Here is a 25,588-nt window from a genome sequence, read left to right as displayed (position 1 = left end):
GGGGAGGGGGGGTAAAGAGAGGAAACCAAACATCCAGATTAGAGCGCGGCCGCCTGCCCGCCCAGCCTAATGACAGCGCTCTCTGGTTTTATTTGAGGACCTGTCGTCAAGCAGACCCGTGCCGGACTGCCGAGCACGGACTGCGAGCGCTCGCAGAAAACACCAAACCTCCCACTGCGAGTGGTGAGTGACCGACCCACAGGTGCTTTGCAGGGAGGGAGAGGGGACCCCGGCAGGGTTGAAACCCACACACGGCCTCAACACCTCCATGAAGCTCAGCTTCTGCCCAGGAGCTGCTGCTGCTCCCTGCCACGCCTCGCCTCTGGGCATCATTTAACCCCAGCTTCTCTGAGCACACGGGGAGGGGACTCGGGCTCACAGGGAGATGGAAGCAGGCAGGCTGTGCTTCTCAGAGGGCCAAGCTCTCTGGGCTGCCTTCTTCACCGCACAGTAGCCTCTCTGAATTCAAGGACACTGCAAGCTCACGTGAGCCTCTCTCCAGTCCTACAGACAGGCAGCACATTCGTAAGACTGCCACTAATAAAACAGAGCAAAACCATCTTCAGGCAGGAAGCAAAACAAAAATGAGCACAGAGCAGAGGATCGCAGTGCCCTCCTTCCCCCACAGCAGCTTCTTGTCACAAGAAGCAGGACAGGGGTCTGATTTAGCTCCCACCCTGTGAGCACAGTTCAACAGGGGGCTGCTGGGCACAAGAGCAAAAGATTTCAAGTGTTTCCAGTGCACCTTACCAGTTCCTCCTCACCAAGCACGATGCAAGGAGGCACTTCCAAGAACAGGCTGCAGAGAGGAGCACTGAGCCCTCCCCAGACAAGGCAGAGCCCTGTCTATCACCACCAGCAACATTCCAGCTCAGGTTGGGGCCATGCACACCTTCAGTCCTCCTAAGTTACCAGGTAGCAAGAGCCTGCCGAGCACAAAACAGGTTTCCTACATCACAGGAACAACTCAACAGAGCACTGCCACAGGCCCAGCCCCTTCCCCTCCTCTCCATCTTCCCCAGCACCACTTAACACCAGGGGCTATGCCTGGTGTACTTACCTGACCTCACTCGAGATGGGCACAAGCCAAAAAGCCACACAAGTGCTAATCTGGAGACATAGGCAAGGTTTCCAGGGAGCAGCCTCAGCACCCTTAGCCAACTGTGTCACTTTGTAGCACCACCGCAAAGCTTACACAGAGCTGGACATCAAACTAGAAGTCACCAATGGATTTTCTGTTGTCTAATAGTAAGGAAAAGTTACGCTATGCTCAGAGGAGTATTTTGATCCTTAAATATTGTCAAGTTTTTGATACTGGCCCAGAAGTTCAAACTCTATAGAGGGGATGGCGAGAGGACGAGAAGATATACAGATAAATCTCCCAATCTCAGCAAGTCATTGCAAAACCTCTTTCACAGTTATGCTATCAGAAGATCCTCCTTTTCCAGGTCATTAATGCAGCATTGTTGTGCTATGTATCTGCCATCTTCTGTCCCACAGGTGGCTGGAGGTGGCTGTGGGTGAAGCAACACCCAGATAGAGAGAGATATATGGAAGTTTATCCAAAGAGATCTGCATGTCAAACACGAGGAGAAGTGCATATAGCATGAATAAACTGACATGTCAGCACAAATCCCTTCCCTCTGTACACACTGCCCTGACCTGGCTCAGTATTTCAGATGCATTAGCCTGTGTGGTCACCTTGAAGTGGATGCTGGACAAGTGGCTTTTTGCAAATCAGTCATCCACAAGGGACACCATAAGGCCACCACCACTCCAAAAGGGGTGGCAGGAGGTAACAGGGCATGCACCAGACACTGCACGCACCAGCCCTGCTGCAGCCCAGGCACAAACATACCCCTCTCATCACCCCAGGGATCCAAACTTTTGTTTCACTGGCTTCAGATCTAAAGATGCTCATAAGATGCTTCCCTCTGTCCCACGGGCTGGTGTCATGCCTTGAATATTCTTACCAGCACTGATGGACAAGGGAAAAGTAAAGGCTTGAACTTTTCTACCTTACCACAAGAAAGAAAAGCTCTTGGGCTCTCATTCTCTCCTTTTGCAGATGCAAAAAAATTCACATAGATGAACCTCCAACAACCATAGCAGCCAGGCAATCTATCTTTGAGGTTCTCAGAGGAGAACTTGACTCTCTGAAATACCATATGCTTAAGTGGCTGAGTCATAAAAGCAGAATGACACCCCCCACCTCCTTAGACTGTACACTCACTTTTCAGCCATGGGGCAGTGATAGTTAGAGTTTGTTTGAGCCTTCTGGACAGGTCTCCAAGGGAAACACCAACTGTAATGGTCTGGAGGCATGGCAAGACAATCTTTGTAAATAGGTTATATATGCCTTATCATACCAATCAGAAAAAGCAAACAGATTCAGGCAAAGGCCCTCTTTTCACATGTTAAAAAGAATTACTTCACACTGAGGCTAGATGAACAAGATTTAACTCTGTTCTTCCAGTCAAATAAGCTCTCTCCCACCCTGAACAGAGAAAGAACAAAGTAGAAAACAAAGAGATGAAGCCAAAGCAGTGAGAGAAAAGCCTGGCACTTCATGCTTTGGATGCTTAGTTAGACTGAATTTAAAAAAATAGTAGCTCAGCCTCAGGAAAGGAAGTCTCCTTAAAGCAATTTACCTCCAATACTGTAGGAAACTAAAAATAATAATTGCTAGTTAGATTTGAAAGTTTCAGCTGCAACCCTCCCAGGTCTGACTCAGATATTCTAGAAAGCTTCTGGCAATGCTTTGTGGCTCCTGCTGGTATGCTGAAGAAAAAAGTAATAAGCAAACAAGACCCCTAAGTTTCCAAAATGAGCTGTCAGCCAAGCCAGACTGCTGATTCAAGCTCTTTGTTTGAATGCTCCTTCTCTGTGCTGTTATACGGCTCATCCCAGTCTCTCTCACCAGTACCACGTACAAGTTCTCAACCTTTCTGGTCACGAGGTAAGTGCACAAAATCGTGACAATTAAAAATGTCATTACCACAACTGCAGTGTTAATTGGAGATTATGTAATTTCTTGTAGAAGGGGGTGTGTGTGTGCACGCACACCTGCCTGCATGTTGGGTGGTTCATGCAGAATTTTCTGCAGATCAAAGAAAAAAAAAAATCTGCGCAGTCCTCTCTGCTCCTATAAAAATAGCATCTGGATCAACCGCGTCACCACAGACTGTGACATTCACTTAACTCAGAAATGTTTACAAATTAGGACTGAGATAACAGAAGGAGGAGGGGAAAAGTAGAACAGTTTTTTGGTGCTGGTGTTTTGTTTTTTGTTTTTGTTACATCTGAATAACTGCTGAATGCTCAAAAAGCAAGCCTCTGCCGATTGGCTTTGAAAGTCTTTCTAGTGAAGACTTTACAGGGACAGACATGATACTCTGCGATAGCAGACAACCAGGTTCAAGAGCAAAAGGAAAATACTTTCAAGAAAATGTAAAAGTCAACCTGCCTTCTTGAAAAGTCATGCAGAGAACTTCACAGCTTAAACCACACGGAAGGGAGAGAAAAACATTGCAGTCCCTGAAACAGGGACTTTCCTCTTTTTTTTGTGTGTTTTTAATCCAACCATCTGTGGCAAGACAGAACAAATTAAAAAAAAAGAGAGATGATGCATAATAGGCATCATCCTGCCTGCTGCTGACTGGCAGGCTGCTCTGGAGCACTTCATGGAGTTGTGGCTCATCCCCGTGCAAAAGAGACCAAGCAGCTCCAGCTCTCAGAGGGCTCTCTCTGCTGTACCCGGGAGTACAAATAAGATTTCCTCCTGGCTTCCTCACCACTGACCCAGGGACAGGTCGGAAGCCCAGAAATTCCTTTGGAACGCACTCAAATGTATGAGCCTTCAAGCTACAAAACATACCCTGTCTGGAAGTGTTTAATACCGAGGATCAATCCCTTCTTTCTTCCAAGGACTCCAAATTGCACCCCCCTCCCCCATTTTGAAAGTGCACGGTAAATAGGTGGACTTGCCAAAGAGAGGAGTGAAGCCCAGCTCCAGCTCTGCCCATGGTGCAGGTGAGTTTCTCTTCCCCAAGGAACATGCCCTACCCAAGGCAATCGCCTGTCACAACAGCCCTGCCCTCCGACCCTGGGTAAACATCTGCGCACGCTGCTTATTTGAGCTCCTACAGTCTCGTTATCTCCCCTAGAACACCCCTAGGGCTAATTAGAGAGTTAATGGCATCATGTCAGGAGATAACACTACATGGAGGGGAGCAGGGAGAGGGAAGGTGGAAAGGAATTGTGAAACAAAACCAGTTCCCTTCACAACCACTGTGCAATATTGGTTTAGGAAGGGTGCACACAGCCCCCAGGCACTCTGCCCTCTGGCTGCTGAGCTCCATTTAAGGAGAGAGCAAAACACTCCTCCAGAGAGATTCTGCTCTCCAGCCAAGGTGATGCAAAGCCCCCACACCTGCCTTATGTCTGCACAACTAAAAACCCTCCAATACCGTCAAGGGTCATTCCCATCAAAGTGTCAGCAAGGACTCACAGTTGGTGTATGACACAGATTGGTCACAGAGCATACATGATTTATTAAAAAGTGTTTCTGTTTATTCCTGGTGCTCCTTTTATCTCATTTTCTAACTTTTTCTGTACCCTAGTGATTCTCTTTAAAGAATAGTTGCTTTTTCACTGAAGAAGCTGAGAGATAACACTGCATGAACACAGAGCTCTTGGCAAGGCAGCACTTAAGCCTGCAAAACCACTGGCCAGCAGACACTTGAGCAGACACTTTTGTGCTGATGAACACAAAACGCGGGTCAGCAGACACTCATGCATGGAAATATGACCAGGGGATTTCAGGGGTTCAAGCCTCTGCAGCTCTTTTGTTGGAGTAACAAGCTTCAACACTCAAACTGCATTTTTGCCTTGTGAGGATCTTTGGATGATCAAAACAGCATAACTGACCCTCTCCTTCCCTCCCCCTCCCCATATTTGTGAAATATTTTTTTGGAAGTTAACAGAGGGTTACACATGAAAATTGCTCCTGATTGGCATAAACAGTCCCATCCCTCCAGCTGGAGGTGGGACAGGGTCATGGCACAAACCTGCATCCCAGGTTTGTGGGGTCTTTGGCCAGGGAAAGGGAAAAGGAGATAACAACAGATTACAGAGCCTTTGTTTTCAATTAGAGAGAGCAACTGTTGATAGACCAGGGCTGCTCTTGCACAAGCAGCTGAGGGGAAAGTGTTGTTCTTCCCTTATCTTGTATAAACTACAGATTGGTCTCATGAAATGCACAACTGTTTATAAACGCACAATCACAGCAGCTCTTTCCAACCAGACTCTGTTACACTGCCAACTCCCTCCCACCCAAATCCTTTAAAAACAATCCACTACTGAAAAGAAAGCTACTACTTTGCAATAATTCAAGAACAGTCTTCCAAACCTCTGTTTAAACCCTGACCCTGCTACCAATGGCCATTCCCGCTTCTCGTGTTAACACATCACAGTTATCCTACATTGCACCGGAGCGTTGGGGTACCACACACCTGCTGAGGCAGCCAGGAAGCTGGTTTATGCCTTGTTTCCTATGCAGAAATGTTGTACTTTGTAGTGCTGGACTTTGTGTGACCCTTGCCTGTTCTCACATGCCACGTCCACCACCAGTATGGCAATGGTCACGGCGTTCCATTATTTCCCCAGAAAACTGATCACTTTAGTTTCAGACTCGTTTAATTTTAATCCAGTCTGGACATCCCCATGAGGTCCACCATACCCATCCATGCTCTCAAAGAGAAATAAGAGTACTTCAGGGTACCTTTTCCTTCTGTTTAAGCAGGCTGGAGATAAAAATCCATTCTTTTAGAGTGACAGTTACATTCATTACTGAAAACTCCTTTGATCTTTTAATAATCTCTCCAAATTCAGATGCTGATTAGCAAAGAGTTCAGTCAGCAGTGAGCAAACGAACCCAGGCCACAAACCACTCCTTAATCTACAGCTTCACAGTGACTGATTTAATATTTGACTGCCTGACAATTTACTACCTCATTAATTTCAATGCTATCAAATCAACCACAGTGAGGTGGAAAGCAGATGGTACAGACATTGAGAAGAAAATATTACCTAGTCCAAAAGTCTCCTCGTGAAATATTAGAGGAAAAAATAACAGTCATTAACAGGACCGTGGGCAGGATCTGCAGAACCACAAAGCAACATATACATGAGACTTTGGATGCATAAGACTCTCTTCAAAGCAAGAATGTCAATTAATGCAAGAAATTAATTTTAAAACAAAAGCTACACCCCACAGCTCTCTGCAGCACAGACACTTTGGCTGTGTTGGACCAGGAAGGCGAGCAGGACACTCCCAGGGCTGTGCTCCAGGTTTGTCTTAGCCAAGAAGAAACAACCCCTTCCTGGCACGGTCAGCTCTGCAGCTTGCAACAGCACTGACAGGTGCTCTCCATCCTCCATCCATCTCAGCCTACAAAGAGGGATACCACAAAGCTCCATGAAGTTTTCATTTGGCTGGATATAGACAGCTCAGTTCATCACCCTACTTCCAGCTAACAAGAGAAAAGGATCTTACATTCCTTCTTCCCGCAATTTGGTTTAAAAACAACCAGAAATAACAATGCAAAGCAAACACAAATTGTCCAGAGGAAGGTGAACTCTGGGGATGGTCACTCCACTTCTGTTGGTGTTCATGCCGCACTTCATGGTTTGCTGAAACACAAGCTGCCCAAGGGGTTTACCACTTACAGGCTTTAGCCCAATCAAAGTGCTCCCAACAAATATGGAAATTATGTCTACAGTAGGGGAGGAGGGAGGGCAGGGGAGGGAAAGGAAAGAGGGCCCTAAGAGGATCCTATCAACTAGGTAGAAACAGAGCGAAGTTCCCATCAAGACAGCATAAACCTTAAAACTTGCTCCAGAGGCAAAAGTTCCTACAATCTGTTGCTTCAAGATCAAGATTAATTCAGTGTTTGTGCAGACCTTTTAAAGATGTAAAATAAGCACTAATGCATTATTGCTCCATATTTGCTCAAGGAGCATGTGCAGCACCATGGAAACCTTTGGAGGCAGGCCTAGCTGCTCGGGGAAGATGTTTTCCGAAGTGACTGCTTCACTTGTTCTGAGGTATTTGCATGTAGGCAGATGACAGGACTCCAACTGCTACACCCTTCCACTTCAGGTGCTCATAGCAATACGAGTCATGGAGGTAAAGCCACCCCTCCAGAGGAGAACGAACACCTCGTCTCACAAAACTACCTCCCAGTAATTTTGTGTTTTTCAGCTTAAAGTTAGTTTATTCCTTCCCAAGATGGATGCAAAGCAAGATGCTCAAAGGGAAGAAATATTTAGAGGAATCTTAAATATGCTTCCAAAATGATCTATAGCACAGCAGACATTAGTTTTCTTCAATACCCTTGAAAATCCTGGGAATTTACGTCAAAAATAAAACACTGGGTGTAAGGATACTCATCAACTGGCTGCATTCCTACAAGAAGAAATGAAGCCAGCCCTGGTCTGGCCAGAACCAGAGCCAAGTGGCACAGGAAAGGGAGCTAGGGAAAATTATTTTAAAGAAACATAAATACATCTTTAGACCTCTGATACACACAGATGAGAGATGAGAGAAGTCTTCAGGCTTTGGCCAAATTGAATGTACAGATAAATTCTTTACACTCATTCTTATCTGAAAGAATTGACCATTTCTGGATTTGGATCTGCAGCCCTAAGTGTGATGATTAGATCATTTGGAGGGACCTACACTGCAGAAGATTAAACACTGAGCAGGACTACATAGCCAAGCCTAAATTAGGCAAGCTTCTGAGTTTAACTGCAAACAAGAAAGGTGCTGGAGGGAAGCTTCCAACAGAATAATTCATTTGCTCATTATGGAAATGCCTTTGCATAATCTCAACTTTCTTTGCACAGCTATGGAACAAATAAATACCCACAAAGAAGAGAAACTTGGCAAGATTCAAACTCTCTCAAGCACAAACCAGACGGTAATAAAAGCTTTGATCACATCCCTGTGCTGTACAAAGTCCTTCCTTCCTTTCTATGGTCAATCCAGGAATACTTAGGCGTGGAAACAGATGGCCACACAATCCACTTGGCTGCATCTACTTATCAAATCAGCCTTATCCTCCAGGTGCAAAACCATTTCCCAAAAACTGCAAGGCTGCAACGCCTGCCAGAGCCCATAGAAGCACATACCATGTGTTAGTCCCTGCACCAAGGCACTCTCCCTGCTCTGCTGTGGGTACACAGGGATGTCCAGCCTGTCCCACAGTCTCACTGCCCCTTAATCAGCTTTCATCTGCTTCTTCAGCCATTACCTTGCAGCAAGTGGAGTCCTCCTAAACCAGACCAACACTTTTAAGGAAGCAATTAAAAGTTAACAGCGTTTAGAGTTTGTGCTTTAATATTAAAGCTTTGGATAGGATGCCACAGACATCCTTCTGGATAGTAGGTTGGAATTTTTTCTGTCTGCCCATTGTAGTGTTGCACATCTGATCCTGACCACAGCTCCCAGGTGATGGGGATCCAGGAATTCAGTGCATAGCTGCCAAATATGAATTACTGAACTGATTTACATGGTACCAAGGCTGAGAGCATGCAGAAGAGAGCCAGCAGCCACCCTGGGCCAGAGTAGCTCTGCTACAGCCCACTGGGCTGCAGCAGGGGAGGGTATTTTGTACAAGGTGGCTTGGGTGGCTCCTTCATGCCCCTACAGCAAGCTAAATATGGGAAAGGCTTCTTATTTCCATTGGGAATCAAACACCAGCTCTGAGATGTGTCATTGGAAAAGGGCTGAGGCTGAGAGCCTCGACACCTCCATGTCCTCCATGGGATGCACCCTCTCTATCCTACAGTCAACTGTTATCTTCACCTCTATGTATAAAGAAGAACAGCAGACACAGAGCTTCAGCTCTCACGTATAAAAGTATGAAATGCATATTGCACCTCCAAAATTTCTGTCCAAGCTACTAGGCTTGGGACACCCACAGCCCATGAAGCTGAGTATCCAAACCCAAAAGGACAATATCCTGTACCACACCATCATCACCAAGGCAAAAACCCACCCCACAGGGAGCTCAGCAGTGCCTAATCAAGCCACACACAGCAAATCCCCACAATTATTTACAGAAGATGAAAAAGAACAAATAAATAACAAGAGGGAAAAAAAAAAAGGAAAGAATTCTCTCTGCCTTTTATGGGGAGGGATGGATCCAGGTTAAGAAAACTCTGACCAAGGCGACTGTCTGGGCAAAAGGCATTCCACTGAACTGGTTAGGCAAGGGGCTGTGGGAGGACGGTTTGCTCAGGGGCATGAAAGGAAAGTATGTACAGGGGGAGGGGGACAAGCTGCTCCATCCCTGGGGACAGCACTCCAGCTCCTGCCAGCAAGGGCCCTGGAACACTGGACACACTGCTGGAATGGTGGTGGCAGAAGACTTAACAGACTCTGCAAATCCCTCAAATAACACTTTTATCAGGATGCTGCTCAATGAAGTCCTTAGCCCAAAGCAGCTTTGTCTGGGTCCAGAATAGCATCTCTAAGTGTTGGTGAACAGTTTACAGGACTTCTGAGGGATGGTGAAGGAAAGCAATTCTGCAGCTGGTAGGTCAGACTGACAGCACTAAGAGGGCTCCAGGGCAATGCAGGGTTATTGCACTGCCACACACTCATTCCTAGAGAGAGGTCTCCAGACCCCTCCTCCCTGTTGCTCCAGGGCATTTAGGTAGTCACACAAAAATATAAAATTACTATAAAATTACCTGATTTCTAGCCCTGCAGGTTATAAGTTTTGCAACTAGTGTTCCTCCTGAATGCAGGGAGTTAGACACCACCCAACCACAGACCCTATGGTTGCTGGCTACATCCTTGATCAGAGTAGAGGCTGGGGACCCCTCTTTGGTGGGCCTAATGAGTGGCAGGAGGCCCACAAGGACATACATTCAACTTACCTCTCTGGACATCCGCAGCTCCTTCCCACACTAGGGCCATGGCAGAAACGAAATGTTATCCACACCCACAGGGACCACCAGCCTTTCACTATGGTCAGGCAAAAAGGCAGATCTTTGCTGGGATTTTCCAGCCTGTCCGTGGTTCACACCAGAGGAAAGGAAGGGGCACAGCCAACAGCCTCACGGAGGGGCCACCCAGGACATTGTGAAAGAGCTGGTCACAAGGCACACAGCCAGGGAAGGCTGCTGACTGTCTGGTGTTACACCAGACCCACAAACCCTCTTTCTGGCCCCTCCAGCTCTTTTCATCCCAAGACAGTGCAGATCACCAGTTTCTCTTACCCCTTTCTTATATGGGCACAGGAAGAATGTTTCTTCCTTAAAAACAAGTGTGTGAGAACTGCCAGGGCTTAGCTCAGCAAGAAGCAGGGCTGTGGCTCAGATGAGAGGGGTTTCTGTGTCAACCATCCCTCTTCTTCAGTTCTCTCTCTAAACAGTTGCATTTTCAAGGCAATGAACACAACTAATGGGTGTTCACCAGGGTAGAACTTATGCTCAGTTTCCAGTCCATTGGTAGGACAGTTTCTTCAGGCACTATTCTGAAAACTATAGCTCCTTCCCCACTGCCAACTCTATTGTGAACAAACAACATTACCCCCAAAAGTTAAATAATAAGAAAAAAAATCACAGGTCTTACCAACACAACTGTTGGGATCAAAGGTAGACATCTTTTAAGACAAAGTTTCATTTTTCAGAAGCAAGTTGAAAGAAGGTGCAAAACTTATTTTAAAGGCTCATTGGGATTGCCTCAAAGTCTACACAAGGACAATGGCTTCAAAAACACCAGTCTTAATTGCTTTGCACCTATTTAAATCTCCCATGGTGATACATTTTGGAGAAAAGCTTGCCTTTCTCTTTTACTAAGACAAATGTAATACTATAAAGCCCTTTGCCTTGATCTCAGTGCTCATCTCCCAGGGCCCCTCTGTTTCTGCTGCATTCCTTTGTGTTTATCTGCCCTCTTCAACCCTTTGCTGCAATCAGCTGCGTGCAGCACCTCGTGTCTAGAAGTGACATGGCTGAGGTTACAGGAGAGACAGGTGCAAGGAAAGCTCGTGCCCTGAAGCTATCCAAAGGAAAAGAGAAGCTGGAGGGGAAGAGGGTTGTAAGGTATTTCAGATTAAAGCAAACACCTTGCCTCAGGCTACACATTCTCTGCTAACGCAAGCTGCAGCCGCTTTGAGCCCCAGAAACAGCAAAGCAAACACAGACTTCTCTGCAAGGGGAGTTGTCACCTGTCAGGGATGTTTGCAAATTTATGGGGAGGTGGTGGTGGTGGTAATGGGAGTAAAAAGAGCTTTCCTCATTTTAAAAGACGGGCTGTTTGCACAGGTTTGCGATGCATATTTTGCTTTGTGAAGGCTTTTGTCCAGCATTCAACTGAGCAAAGGTGCTGTCTTCCACTGGAGACAAACTGGAACATTTGTTAATGTACATACATTAATGTACTCTGAGCTGGTGCCTTACAGTAAGGGTGAGGATGGGATGGAATTTCCCTGCTCCCCCTTCAGCATGTCACATTAGTGAAAAACACTTCTTTTTAAGAAGTCATTGTACAGCTTGGCTTCTCCAGAAATGCCTCCTGCAAGGCTGGGATCAAGCACATCATAAGCAAGAGGTTATTGCATAGAGAAAGCTGCCTGTGTCCTTCCCTAGCACCAGTGCTCACTTCAGCAGGGCTCAGAGAGGACAGGAGAAAGGGACTTTCCATTCATGTTTCTCTGCTCCACAGAGAGGAGAGGGAGACTCTGAACAGGCCTTCAGTGAGCCCATCAGCCATCACTGTGCTCTGCAGGCAGCTTGGAGGAGCTGGAGATGGGGACGCTTTGTTAGTGCTCAATCCCAGAAGCCCAGATTTGAGCATGGAAGGAGCAAAGTTTCTGCTGATGACCTTTAAACTAGTGCAGATTGTTTTCAAGAAGATATAGTTCAAGCAGACAATGACTATGCACTTTGAAAATCAGAAGTTCCTGTAAACCTGGAGAATCTTTTGGCCCATTGAAGAGATTACATTTCACTGGAGCTTTGCTATAGTGGCGGAAAAAGCTGAGATCCAGATGCCAATGGAAGGTTTGCACCCTATCCCTCCGTGCCCCCAAAAATGCAGAATCAAAAGATAACGAGACTTAATGTCAGTCACCTCTCCTTGTGCACTCGGATTAGCTTCACCACATTAGCTGAGCACATACCCAACCTCAAATTGGCCTTTTAACCCTTTGCAACCTCCATGGAAAAAGAAAAGCACTGCAGTCTCCCCTGCAGTCACACCAAAGCAGGACTAACAGGTCAAACTGTCACTGGGGACTGCGATCAGCCCTGACCCAGGAGTTCTTCGCTTGCAGACACAATCCTTCAGGTTACAAATACTGCCAGGATTCAAGTTGCCAACATACCATTGTTGGGCACACTGAAAATTGTGGTGGATTAGCCAGGGAATTGAATGGCAACACCTTCTCAGAACAGCGGAACAAGAAAATTTACAGACACCAACACAAATTTCAAACTACACATTATTTTTACCCCAAAGTATACAAAACTCAGGAAGAACAGAAACAGGACATAAACAACTCAGACTCCAAAAATACCTCCTGCTCCAGCCTGCAAGAATAGCACCTGGTTTCTTCAGTAGAGATATTGCTAAGAAAGAGTCAGTCTGTTTGTGCCAAAGGCAATGAACCAACAACCACCAGTGCCTCATCGGCATTCCAGTCTTGAGCCATTCTGGTGAGACACTCATGGCCAAGACTCAATATAAACACTCTCTAGCCTGGAGAAACAGAAGGAGGAAAAAAAAAAAAACTAACCATGGTCTGGAAAACAGTTTTCACTCCTACATGATCCTCAAGAAAACAAAAACCAGTAAAGACCCTCTGGTCTTGGGCAGCCAAATTGCAACTGGGCCCAGAACCCAAACTATTTTAACCCTGAGGCCACATAAACTAGCTCTAAGTGAGGAGAGTGTAGGGATGGTTGAGTAGTCTGTGAAAGACTCCTCAGCTCTCCTGCCATTGCTGTGACAGAAGAAGGAGAGCAGGCCAGGAGTCAGCAAAGGTAGGAAGATGGCCCTGAGGCAACGTGGCTGGAATTGCTCCTGCAGAAACTCTCCATGTTTCCCCAAAGGTCAAGGAAGGTCTCACTACTCACCCACATTGGGTCATTCAGCTCTGTGTCCTGCACCCGGACGCAGTCCATACTAATCTCAATTTTGTTTGTAGAGCCATTTTCAGATGGGCCATCGATGAAGTTTAAATCGATTGGCTGAACCGAGCATATTGGCCTGAAAAGAACACAGTACTAAAGTTAAAACTGGCCAAATTCCATTTTCCACCACCCCACCTTCCCCTCCCATCCCTCCTGCTAGGGTGTCATCCAGTACTTTGGCATAACCACAAACCAGTCTCATGACAAAGTAAGTCATTACTAACAAACAGCTATCTCCTCACCCGCTGTACTGCAGCAGCCCCAAACCAGGACACAGCCTGGAGGGATATTTCACTTGCCTGACCAGAAAGATGAGATAAGAGTGCAAGAGTTAAATCACTGAAAGACAGAACTCATGGACGATTTATAGCAGTAACTGTTTTAGCATTAGTCATGGCAAGTCAGGAATGGGAACACAGTCAGTTTTATTTCCTTCAGTGGACCTGATAGGGTGAACTCTTCACCATCTTCACCTCCTCTCCTTCCCTGGCTTCAGCAAAAGAAGAAAACATGCAGCCTGGACACAGAGTAATGACCCCATTTCCTTAGGGGAAAATGCCAACCATGTGCCTTAGATGATCACTTTTTAGAAAGTGGTCAGCTCAGCCACCCTCAGAGGTCTTGAAGAGAGTCTGTGTCATTGATGATCACTGCATAGCCTGGTCCCCATAGCCTGGACGTAGAACCTCTTGAGAGCTCAAGAGCTGTCAGTCACCAAAGACTGACACATCTAATCATCACATCCATATCTAATCAACAGGTACATAAGGCTCCAAAACCCCCAGCATCAATCCCCTGAGCAGCCTAATTATAGAGGCATCCTGTCCTAAAACACCTTCCATAAATTCCACATAAGGGCTACTTACTGTTCCAGGAAGTCCCAGAGATGCTGGATTACCTCTGGGCTGAGGAATTCCCTCGGCTGTGAGCCCTGGGACATGGCTGATCGGTAGTAACTCTCCTTCCAGGAGAAGGGGCTCGGAGTTTCTACAAACCTTAAAAAACAAAAGCAAAAAAATAAAAAAAAAAAAAAAAAAAGAAAGAAAAAATAAAAGAAAAAAACACACACAAAGACATGTTGAATGCATGAGTACAACTTGATGAAAACCCATAAATAGAAGCTATTGTGTGAAAAAGGAGACATGTTGAATGCCTGGAACATTCACAGCTGTACAACACACATTCCACACTGCTGCAGATGCTGTATTTAGATGGGAGGGAATTTGGCCAACCTTCCCAATAAGTTATCCCTATATATTATAACAAATATCCCTCAGAATCCACTGGGATGCTGCATCATAAGAATCCCAGAGAGAAATAAAATCCACTTTCCCTTTTGCCCCAAAATAATCAACTTCCCATATAAAGAAGGTAGTCTTTGAAGCAGGTGAAGCAGTTAAGCAGTGTGTGATTTCACTGTCCCTGGCTGGTTGTCTCTCTAAATGGCATGCCCTCGGATGATTTAGGCAACTTCTCCTACACCCGGCCACTGCAGCTGAGGTCTCAAACCAAGTATTTTTAAAAAATTTAAATAATAATAAGATTTTTGTTCTATTTTCTATGGAAATAAGTTCCATCACATCAAAATTTTTCTACTTGTCTACTGCCTTTGCCCCTCCAACAATTTCTGAGCCTGACCCACTGATTTCCACCATATCTGCTAATTACCTTGGCCATTTTTATCCCCTTAACCTCCCAGAAGCCTCACAGAAATAGGTGGACCCAAGAGAAGCAGTGACAGAGCTGGAGCACTCATGCCTTCCACAGCTGCACATTCTCATCCCACTGGCCAATTTCTAAATTCAAACACAGCAGCTTTTACACCCATGTCAAAATACTTGACGGTTGCAAGAATATAAGGGGAGTGGGAGGAATTTCTCGAGTATATTTGCAGTTGACAAAAACACTCAGTTCAACTTTAATTCGAGTATGAGGCAGGTGACCACCTTTCCTGCTACAGGGTTGGGGGCATCCTGAAAAATTTTCATATTAAAGAGTTATTTCAGCACAGTGCAAGCAAATGGCTGTGCTTCTTGCCAGGGAAACGGCGGTGGCAAGAGCCAAGGTTGTAACTGGATTCGAAAGAATTGGACTGATATTTGATTTGGCACATATTGGTCCTGTTTACCAGAATGGTCTGAACAAATTGCATGGAAGACCCTAATTTATTAAGCTGCCAAAATTAAGAAAGAGCGTTTCAGAGGGAGGATCAGACTACAGTTCTTTTCCTGAAGTATCTACTTCTGTCTGCTGTCAGAGAGGGATCTAGCTCTCTTGACTGAATTTGTGTGACTTCTTATGTTTTGAGGACGACTCCAGTCTGCAAAAAGTAGGGCTCTCCTCACCTCTGCTGTCCACAGAACCACATGCTCTTAGAAAAGAGCAGACCATTGTTCTAAACTAATGGAAATCAAAGTGCCTTAAGCCTCCAGAGCCAAAGCTGGGCATGCCTCAAAATAGGTGAAAGCATCATTTCAGTTCCTTATCCTTTTTGTGATTAAAAAACCCCCAAAATAACATCATTTAAAAGTTCAAGAACAGCCAGACAAATAAAATGCAGAAGTATCACAGCTAATAGCTCTGCCTCACAGATGTGAGCACATACCCACACTACATGTGAATAATCACAAATCCTCTGAGAACAGCAGTTATCCCACAAAGTACCAGAAATTACTCCTTTCGGGCTTTCAGTCTGGTAAGACACTTTCAAGAATGCCACATTGAAACCCAGAAGAACATATCCAGCCTAAAACCTTCTACATAAGCTGCAACTCAATGCCACCACAAGCTTTGAAAGATCACAGTGGGGGAGCATGTGCTCTGCAACCTGCCCTGCCACTAAACCCACAGACCTCAGGCATTGCTTAATACCCTGCACTCAGTCCTGACCTCATAGGAATGGGCAGAGAAACCTCACAGTGGGTTCTCCCAAGCCACCAAAGTGGTCACTTTTAACAATTATTTGCCACTTATCATAACTGCTCTTGACTTGAACACTTTTTGTTACTGCATAAACAGGAACTAACTTCAACAGAAAAAGAGTTACAACAAAACAGACCTTTCTCAGAGAACTTGCCTTTGAAAAGTCTCAGTGCAACTAGACTGCTGCATGCCATGGCACGCCCCAGCTTTGGGTCGCTGCTGGACAAAGTTCTTTGTGTCAAAAAGGCAAAGCAACCCAGTTCACCCTGCCTGCTCTGGCCCTGGTGGTCCCATTCAGAGCAGCAATACCATAAACCTACCCCAAAACAAGCAGTGCCCGCAGCCTGCAGTGCAGGAGAGGCAGGAGGCATTAGCTGCACACACTGATAACACCAGTTAAGGATACTGCTGGTACTTCCCTCTACCAAACACAACTCCAAATTTCTCCAGAGAGGGATATTTTCCAGCTGTTATCTTTATCCCTGCACCCAGCCAAGCACCTAGCTTACTGTTTCTAAGAAAAGCATTCTCAGATTCTACTTGATGGCCAAAAAGGCAAGTTTCCCTATACCACGCACAAGAAGTCTCCTGGTTAATGATTTCACAGAAGCAAAATTTGAGAGACTCCTTCAACATTCTCTGCAACCTTTACTACCTGTGCAGCTCTATTTCCAAAGGAGGCAGCAGGATTAGGCAGCCCACCTCGGCAAGGCAGCTGTAGTAACGTTGGGGGCATAAGAGAGGTAGCGAGCGTTGCTTTTTACTCAGTTTGGTGCATCCTGCTCTCATGTGGGAAAGGACTGTCAAGCTGCATGAAAACCCACTTGAGCACAACCCTGCATGCAAGATAAAATGTCTTCTTTCCTGTAATTTTACTAAAACCTAAACTTACTGCCATTTTCCTTAACACCTTTCAACACAAAGGAGCAGCCTCTGTCTACTAAACATATACCTAAGTGCCTGAATTTCCACAGGAAAATAACAGCTAAAGCCTAAGCAAAATCTATGCCTAAATGTCACTACTCTAATTAACTGTCCTTTCCCACATCAGCAAATGCTCTACTTTAGGCACTCCGTGATTATTTTACTAAAAGCTAATCACAAGATTTCAGGCATTTGCATTGCTCAAATTGGTTCTACCAACCAGCTACTTTTTTATCAACAGACATTTAAGCAACATCCCTTTTAACCACATCCACTTGTCCCAAAGGGCATAGTAGAAAATGGCACTACTGAGCACAGGCTCTTATACCAAACTGCTGACTACAATAGAACAATGCATGGTAGTAAGTCTTGTCTAATGTGTCTCTACTTTAAGGTAAGTCCCTACATCAACTGCTGAAATAGCTAGCAGGCTGCTTTTCACAAGCAGAGAGCACTGGCTACACCAGACTGGAACTACAGGGGGATTTACAGCCCCCATCAAACTGCAAGCTGAACAGGACATTGCATCTACAAGTCCCTCCTTCAAAAACCACCAGGGAATTATTAATAGCAAGTTAAACCTTTTCCAAGAAGCAGGACCTCACCAAAAGCAGTTTCCTCCTGCAGCACTGGGACGCCGCTCCTGAGCCACTGAATCCCAGGTTTCAGGAAGCAATGCACCCCCACTAAGATCTAGCTCAGCTCCATCCTATTTATTTTGATGAAGCAAGAGCAGCCCAGACTCCAGGTGAAAGCACTTTCCTAGATTCACCGGGTGGGCTGAAGCCTCAGACACATTGATTGTTCTGCTGCCTCCTGACCACACCCCCATAAGAGCTTTGTTACAGCCCCCTCCGTGGCGATGTGTCCCAGCTGATCCCCTTTGCCATCTCACTGATGAGTGAGATCTCGGCAAAATACAGCGGAGACGTGTGCCCCTGTAGCTGTGTCCACACAGCACTCAATTTCAGAGTCTTCCAGAAGGCTGGGAATGTTAAACTTCACAAGGAAAAATCCAAAACAACAAAAAACCAATCAACCAAACAAAAAAAGCAACCCACCCTTCCAAAAGCCAACAGCCAAACCAAATAATCCTGGCAAGCACAGCATTTGCCTCTCATAAGCTATAATCTATCTGCACTACAGTTGCCTTTCTCTGGAGGTGAGGGTCCCAAGACTGGAGAAAATGAAGCCCTGACTGCTTGGCCCAGCATGACCACAAACTAGAGGGAAAACAAGATATTTCTGCTCCCACTACTCAGTCTAAGCATATGCTTCCAGTCTTCACCACATTTACCCTCTTCCTACCTTCACATCAAAGACATTAAAGGAATAAAACAAACAAACAAACAAAAAACCCCCACCAAACTACTTTCCATACCAGGAAACAATGACAGAAAACTATTAAACTCAAATATTGCAATACAGCAGCACTTCTCACCCAAAATGCCACCTTTTACTGCAAACAATCTTTCTTAGAAAGGGCTAAAGCCAAAACACTTAGGTTGGACTTACCACAGGGGAAAAATCGTGAACTCCTGAGGAAAACAAGACCTAGGTTTGATACTGAGCATGCACAGCCCCTCCTCTATAGCTTTAACCTTAAAGGCAGATGCCACCTGCTTTCGCTGATAGAGGGTCAAATCTGACACAGGGTGCAGCTCAAGCACTACTGGGGCGCATATGTGAGTCCAGCAGCCTCCTTCCAAAAATAAAGACTGTCGCAACCAAGAGATAGCCGGTTTCCTTTGTTTTTTCATCCAAAACAGGCTTGGTGCTTCAACACACTGAACTACTCCTGGGTTAATAGTACAGTTTATGAGGAAACCAGAAATGAATATGGTATCTCAGTGAAGCTGCTGTGTTGGGTACAAAGAGATCCAAGCACTTCCTGTTCTCCTTAGCTTCCCTTGAAAACTGGAGCTCTGGGGTAGGTTGTGTTTCTCCTGCATTGTGCAAATTCTCAGAAATTATCGTAGAGTTTGAAGATGCAGAACTTCATGCCTTGATATTGATATAGCCACAGTGTAAAATTTTGTGACATGAAAACTTTCACACTACAGACGAGCAAAATGATTTGGTTTTTTTTTTCTTCTTGCCAAAATTACAGGACGTTGCTTTCTGTTTCTCCCCACAAGATGTCTTATCAATGGTGTACGGTTTTCTATCACTGAGTATGTAATTCTCAGCCAGTGGACATGCAGATAGAGCCAGAGAAGTCTTTCTCTGCAAGCTTCAGATTTTGCTCTTTTTTCACAAGATATATTCACCTAAAGGACCTGCTAGTGGAGTACTCAGGAAACTTTGATTCAGAGAGAAAAACATCTGGTCCTACGAAGAAAGCACTTCCACATTATGCAAATGTACAAAAAAATAATTAATAATGTCTAAATAATGATATCTAATATGGCTCATTTTATTCATAATTCTCAAAGGGCTCTACAAAGGAAGACAGGGTAATTACTACCATTTTACCTGTGGGAAAACTAAGACACCGGGAGGTCATAGGATTACTCATCATTACTCAGCAAGCCAGAAATACAACCTTGGTCACCTGAGTCCCTGTCTAGTGCTTGCTCTAAAAGGAACTAGTGATTTTGGATTTTTAGATAGAAAAATTAAAAAAGGTCTTGATTTCTTCAGGTGGAGTGTGCACTGTACCTCCTACAAAAAGAAACTCCCAAATTTAATTTATCTATCATCAGGAACCAAAATGCCAATTCCCAGGAATGAAAATCAAGGCTGCAGAAATGCTGTGAGCAGATTTAAACCATATTCACAGTTCAGGGAGGAAGTATAATTCCAACCCGTATGCCCAGACTAAACCCTAATCTTTCTTCCTGAATGCTTCCTGAACTATTAATCTTAATAGATTAGTCCTCAACCATCACAGGGTGTGAGCTGGGTAGAGAATTAAGTCACAGAGAAGTCCGCAATCAGCAATCCCGATCCACATGCTCATCCCTGTCTTCTTCAGTAACACCTTGAAGTGTATCAAAAGCAATGGTAAACAAATGATTTAAAGTTCATGAGCATTACGCCTAAATGCCTAAATCTTGGTGTCAGTTGTATTTTTAGCTTTTGAGTGGGGAGGGGGCTCCTTTTCAGATCATACCATTAAAACTCGAGGAACTTGGCAGCCCTCGTCCTGCTGGAATTCCCCCTGCTCTGTGTTGTAACACTGCAGTGATTTGTAGACATCAGTACCTAATGAGGCTCACAGCTGTGCAAGAGGAGAAGGATGTGGGGTCTGGCAGCACGGGACAAGTGTGCGCCTGGCAGGCAGTGTCATCTGGAATTCCCCGAAGTGTGGAGCGCTCTTGTCCCCCATGACCGCAGTGGCCACCCTCAACCACCCTGGAAGCACCTCTTAGGGACCTTTGGAAATCAGACTGGCTCACTGATGCAAACAGGGGTGCCAAAATGAAAGCCAAATGATAGATAGGCAGGCTCTCAACCCCCTTGGAGAAGGTTGCAGCTGAATTTTATTGAAGTCTTTCTGTTGAACTCTTTTATTGAACTTTTTCTGTGTCTACTTCATCAACAAGCAACCTCCCCAGCATGAATTGCAGTGTATAATGCATTGGTTTTGCTTTTTTTTTCTCTGCCTGATGCCATATTCCAAGGTCTTGGCTCACATGATCCGAAAAGAGACTGACTCCCATCCTGGCAGAGGCAGGTCCTGCTGAACTGTGCTCACAGGTATTTATTCTCCTTTCAATTTTGAGCCCAGCTTTCAGATTTAGCATTTTAAAATCTAGACTTCCAGCAACTTCTTTAAACCCATCAGATTGTCTTTCCATATAACACTGCTTCTGAGTGTCAGTCCGAAAGAAAACTGATGATTGCATGGATTAGAAAGGACAAAGGTAAGGAATAACAAACACCAACACAGGATTCCTTTGAGACAGAATAGAACTTTCACCTATGGTTCAATTGCCCATTCTTTTTTCCCAGTTCCCACATTTTTCAGATGCTTCCCAGATCTGATATCTCACTAAAAATTTGTGTGGACAGCAGCATGGGTTATGGGGAGGGGCAGCTGAGAGAAAAGTGGTCGAGTGGCACAGAGATGTGCATTAGAAAATGAAAGAAGCTGACTGCCAAAAGGGTGAACTCTGATCTTAGAAGTAGCCAGCAGGCAAGGAGATATGGGGAACACAAGAGGGAACTGGGAGTGACAGTGGCAAAGAGCTCTGTGACACTGACAGTGTCCTGCAGCATTCACCACGGACAAACTGGGGAGGAAAGCTGAATATGAGTCAGCAGTGTCCTGGGAGGCATCAGGCAAAGCATCACCAGCCAGTTGAGGGGGATTATTGTCCTACTCTGCTCTGCACTGGTATGGCCTCATCTGGAATGTTGGGGCAGTTTTGGACACAACAATATAAGAAAGACACTAGGCCATTAGAAAGCTAAGAGTTGGATTCAGTGATCCTTTTGGGTCCCTCAGCATTTTCTGTGATTCTGTGACTGTTACCTTTCACAGCCACTAGGCAAATGACACTTGTATTGCATACAACCTGTTTCAACTGTGAACTATATATAGAGGAATTAAAGTAATTCTGTCTCAGAGGAATGCTCAGTGTTCTGCTAGGGTCTACTGTAATAGTGCATCCTGATCTCCCTGTGGCTTAGATTTGTCTTCTGGAAGCATATGTGTGTGAGCTGAATGGAAAGGGGTAGGAAGGGATGGTTCTGCTTCCTAATTGCTCTTTGCTCCACTCTTCAGTTCTCAGGCAAGACTGACCTATGCCAGAGAAAGTGAAACTGGTGCACAGAGTGATCCTCCTAATTCACCATACTGCAAAACACAAGGGGGATTTTTTCCATTCATCATCTCCTTTCAGTTAGAGTCATCTTGAGTAAGACTCTGCTTGCAGTGAATATTACATTTGCAGCTTTGTGGCTGCCCCTCAAAGCACATTATATCACTGCAGCCATGTGCCCCACGCCAGCACCTTGCTCCAGCACGGACTGCAGAGCTCCTCTGGGAGAAAAAGACTCCCTCTGCATTCCCATTGCTACCATGATGAGGTTTTCCATCATGAGCACTGCATGGCCTGCTCCCTGCAAACTGCTGTGAATGGCTTCTGGAAGCAGAATGATTTCAGTGTGCTATCAGTAACCCCTGCAGCTCAGGACCCCACTGCATCTCCTATCAATGTCTCATCACATCAGCTATTCACATGTCATCATTATCAGCCTGACAACAATTACCACTTCTATATAATAGAGATATTTCTTTGTCCTCAGGGCTTCAGGCAGCCCATCGCTCTACCATCACTACTGTTCCATAATCGTTAGAGAAAGTTACCTCTAATTTTTTTTTCCTTCAAAGTTTCCTTCAGCATCTTGTGAACTTTCCCGGACCTCTTGTGCCTCCCACTCAACTTTGGACACTCCCTTCTCACCCATCCTTGGAAACTCAGCCACGGACATCCCCTCCCCTTCTGCTCAGCCCTGACACCCACTCCCTTTCTCAGCAGAGGCTGAGAGAGGTGGAGCTCTGGCCAGGGTGAAGCACTGCCACAGCAATTCCACTGCAATTGGTGCTTTTTAGTCTGCAGAAGAGAGTCCTTATAATGTCCAGAAGACCACTCAGGATCCTGAGCAATCTCTGTGGAGAAGCTCAGAGTTAAAGTGCAAGCCTGGAGCTCAGGACACTCAGCTCAACCCCCAGCCCATGGATGTCCTGCCCATCTTTGTCCTTCCATTCCTGAGGTGTAGGAGTATCTCCAGATCTGTAAAGCACATAGCAACCTGTTAACAATCAGTACATCTGCAGGGAAACGTGGTCCCAAGACTTTCCAAATTTAAATAATAAAAGAAAATGTAAACAATCAATTTTAAGAAAGCATTGCATTAAAAAGCAGTTGCATTATTTTATAACTCGCTTTTCCAGTCAATCCCTTCCCCACTATTGCAGTGGTCAGTAAAAGCAGTGCCCATCTGCAGAGGGAAGAGTCAGAGCAGCTGGGCAGAGGTGAAAGCTTTTACACAGTAAGTGAGATAGTCTTCTCAAGAGCAGCACAAGCAGAAAATCCGGGTCCAGCCCTCAAAATTCTAAGGTATTTTTGATCCAATTACAAAAATAAGTGTTGCTAGAGAAACTTTTCAGGCAAACTGTTCAGAAGCAACAAAACATTTTCAAGTCCATTAAAAAAAATCCCTTTGATCTAAGTAAAAGACATCATTTGCTCAATTTCAGATACCCAGCTGAGAACACATATTTGGGTCTACCTTTTGAAGTTTGCTCAACACTATTTGCAGCCAGCCAGCCCTGATGATTTTACAGCAGGACAGAGTGATGCTTTCTCTGCTCAGTGAAGGAGAGGACAAGCACAGGTTTCTGCTGAGGTCTCCTGCTGAGTTGGTACTGCCTCCAGCCCTGCAGTCACATGCCAACCTCTGCTGCCCAGCTGCAGCTACAATTAAAGACAGCAGAGACCATCTTTTGTCTCTCCAGGGGCAATGCCTAACCCAAAATCACTCCATGGTCCCCTTACCCACCATTAGTAGTGGTTTGCAGCCTGGGAGCATCTAGGGAAGTAGGAGACTCAGACACCTCTACTATTGCATTCTGCTGCACAGTATGGGGAGACCCCTCATCTTTTCTGGAGGAGGAGTGGGGAAAAGGCAGTTGTTAAATGCCCAAAGCAGCCTAAACCAGTTAACCACATCCTTTCCAGTTACCTAGGCCTCCGGAGCATCAGGGAATAGTAAAAGAAAAGAAAGCAACAGCTCCAGAAATGAAAGTGGGCAAAGTAATTTTCAAGAGATGACAGTAATCAGAAAAATATAGATGTTACAGGCCTTCGTCACTACTGCTCTGTAGTGATTTTTGGAAAATTGAAGTTCTGGAAAGGCAATAGCCAGAAATCTGACCTTCCTGAGGCTTGGCCAATCAAATTCCCCTCTTTTGAGATTTGGTCATCAGTATTTTTCCTGCATTTACCCAAAACAGTATCTACCTCAATTTATTGCAGTCTCTTTTTTACAGGGACCTTGCTTTCAGTATTTCACACAGGAACTGTGACTCTTACTATTGTCTGTTGAATTTTTGCAGTGTTGAGTGCAACCAGCATCTCTCAAATTTCACTAGTCTACCTCCATCACACCAATATAGAGACCATAACACAGAATAAAAAAATTACTTCCTTTATTATAGATAGTAAAGTAATTCATCCAAGCACATCAGAGCTTCAGAAAGGCAATCAGGGAGTGAGGAACTGGTTCTCATTAGATACTACAAGGCTCTGAAAGAAACCAGAGCCAAGGGGAAAAAATATCCAAACCTAACAGAAAGAAAGCAGAAGAGAGAGTAAGTGGCTTCTACTTCTCCCTGGTAAGGAAGTTTCAGTCCCCTCCATACCTGTCCTCAGTGCTGGTGCCATCTGAACCCTTTAGAAAAACAAAAGGAGAAATTCAGTACTCAGCTCCCTTCCACCTCTGCTAAACTGCATGCATGGAGCTGAATGGCCTTTTCTGGACCAAACCTAAGGGGTATTCCATACCCAGACACCTCAGCATGGCAGAGACACACACAGCTTGGGCTTTTCTGACTGTGCCTGCAGCCCTGATAGCTCATGATGGGGTTGTAGCCCTGAAGCATGCTCTGAGCTCCATTTAGAGCCTGACATGTCTCCTGCAAGCAGCCTCTTCCCTGCTTGCACTATATCACTATCAGTAGTATTAAGAGCATATGGTCCCCAGGACACTAAAGACAGGAATGGAGCTGCTTTTACACTTGCTGAGATTTGAACTTTTTTGACATCTTTAGGAGTCAGATTCTCTCTCTACCTGGATTTCCCCAACAGCTCCTGGGATTTGTTTGCCCAAGTGCTTGCTGTGCTGCAGCTACAACCTCAGGGAAGGCACCGGGCATCCCTGCCCAGCTCAAATTTTGGCCACTGTGAGGAGGTGGCAGTGAGAGGTTGGTGAAAGGGCATCCCTCATGGGCCTCAACATGGCCCCCCCACCAAGAGGAAGCAAAGCAAGAGAAATCATGCAGCCCATGCTGATTGTCAGCTTTGTAAAACTATGCATACAGGGCATTTAGTCACATAAATATAGTCATAGAGCAGAGGGACAGCTATGTCAGATAGGGAATATTAAATACATGATTCTTTTTTAGAACAGGAAGGTTCTGAGACTGTCAATTGCAAAAGACTCATGACATTTTGTGTTGAGCCAGGTAAGACATTTGGCTCCCTAAATCCCCTTCTCTTACAAAAGCTGCTTCTGTCTTTAGTTACACAAACTCTTTACTCTATGAACTGCTCAGGGGACTTACAAAGTCCCTCTCAAACTTTCTCTCAAAGGCCAAATTAAAAAAAAAATATAAAATAAATCATCACAATAATAGAGAAAGTCCCCAGAACTCTTTAGAAGCAGGAAACTCTAAACAGCAACATCCTGTGTTTCAGTAAATAATTAAAATGCAAAACAGAAACACCAGCAAAGCAGATGTTAGGTGCAGATTCTTGTAATACGAATTTGGTTGACGCTCTCACTTGTTACCCCCACAGCC

General features: G+C 45.2%; 1 protein-coding gene across 2 annotated transcripts in view; it reads right to left on the bottom strand.

Annotated features, from left to right (window-relative positions):
• The window catches only part of TP63 (tumor protein p63), a 101,895-nt gene that overhangs the window by 68,076 nt on the left and 8,231 nt on the right, over nt 1-25,588 (bottom strand). For both annotated transcript variants that reach the window (XM_027884096.1, XM_027884097.1), the window contains exons 2-3: nt 14,076-14,204; nt 13,153-13,285 (exon numbers count right to left, since the gene is read on the bottom strand). In XM_027884096.1, the coding sequence (XP_027739897.1) occupies nt 13,153-13,285; nt 14,076-14,204 (262 nt within the window). The remainder of the gene's footprint in view (nt 1-13,152; nt 13,286-14,075; nt 14,205-25,588) is intronic.

The sequence above is a fragment of the Empidonax traillii genome, unplaced genomic scaffold, assembly GCF_003031625.1.
Source record: "Empidonax traillii isolate 1590-97213 ecotype Southwest subspecies unplaced genomic scaffold, ASM303162v1 scaffold138:size3245559, whole genome shotgun sequence".
In the NCBI taxonomy this organism is placed as follows: Eukaryota; Metazoa; Chordata; class Aves; order Passeriformes; family Tyrannidae; genus Empidonax; species Empidonax traillii.
Note: the sequence above shows the minus strand (reverse complement) of the source record. Positions and strands in the feature narration are given on the sequence as shown.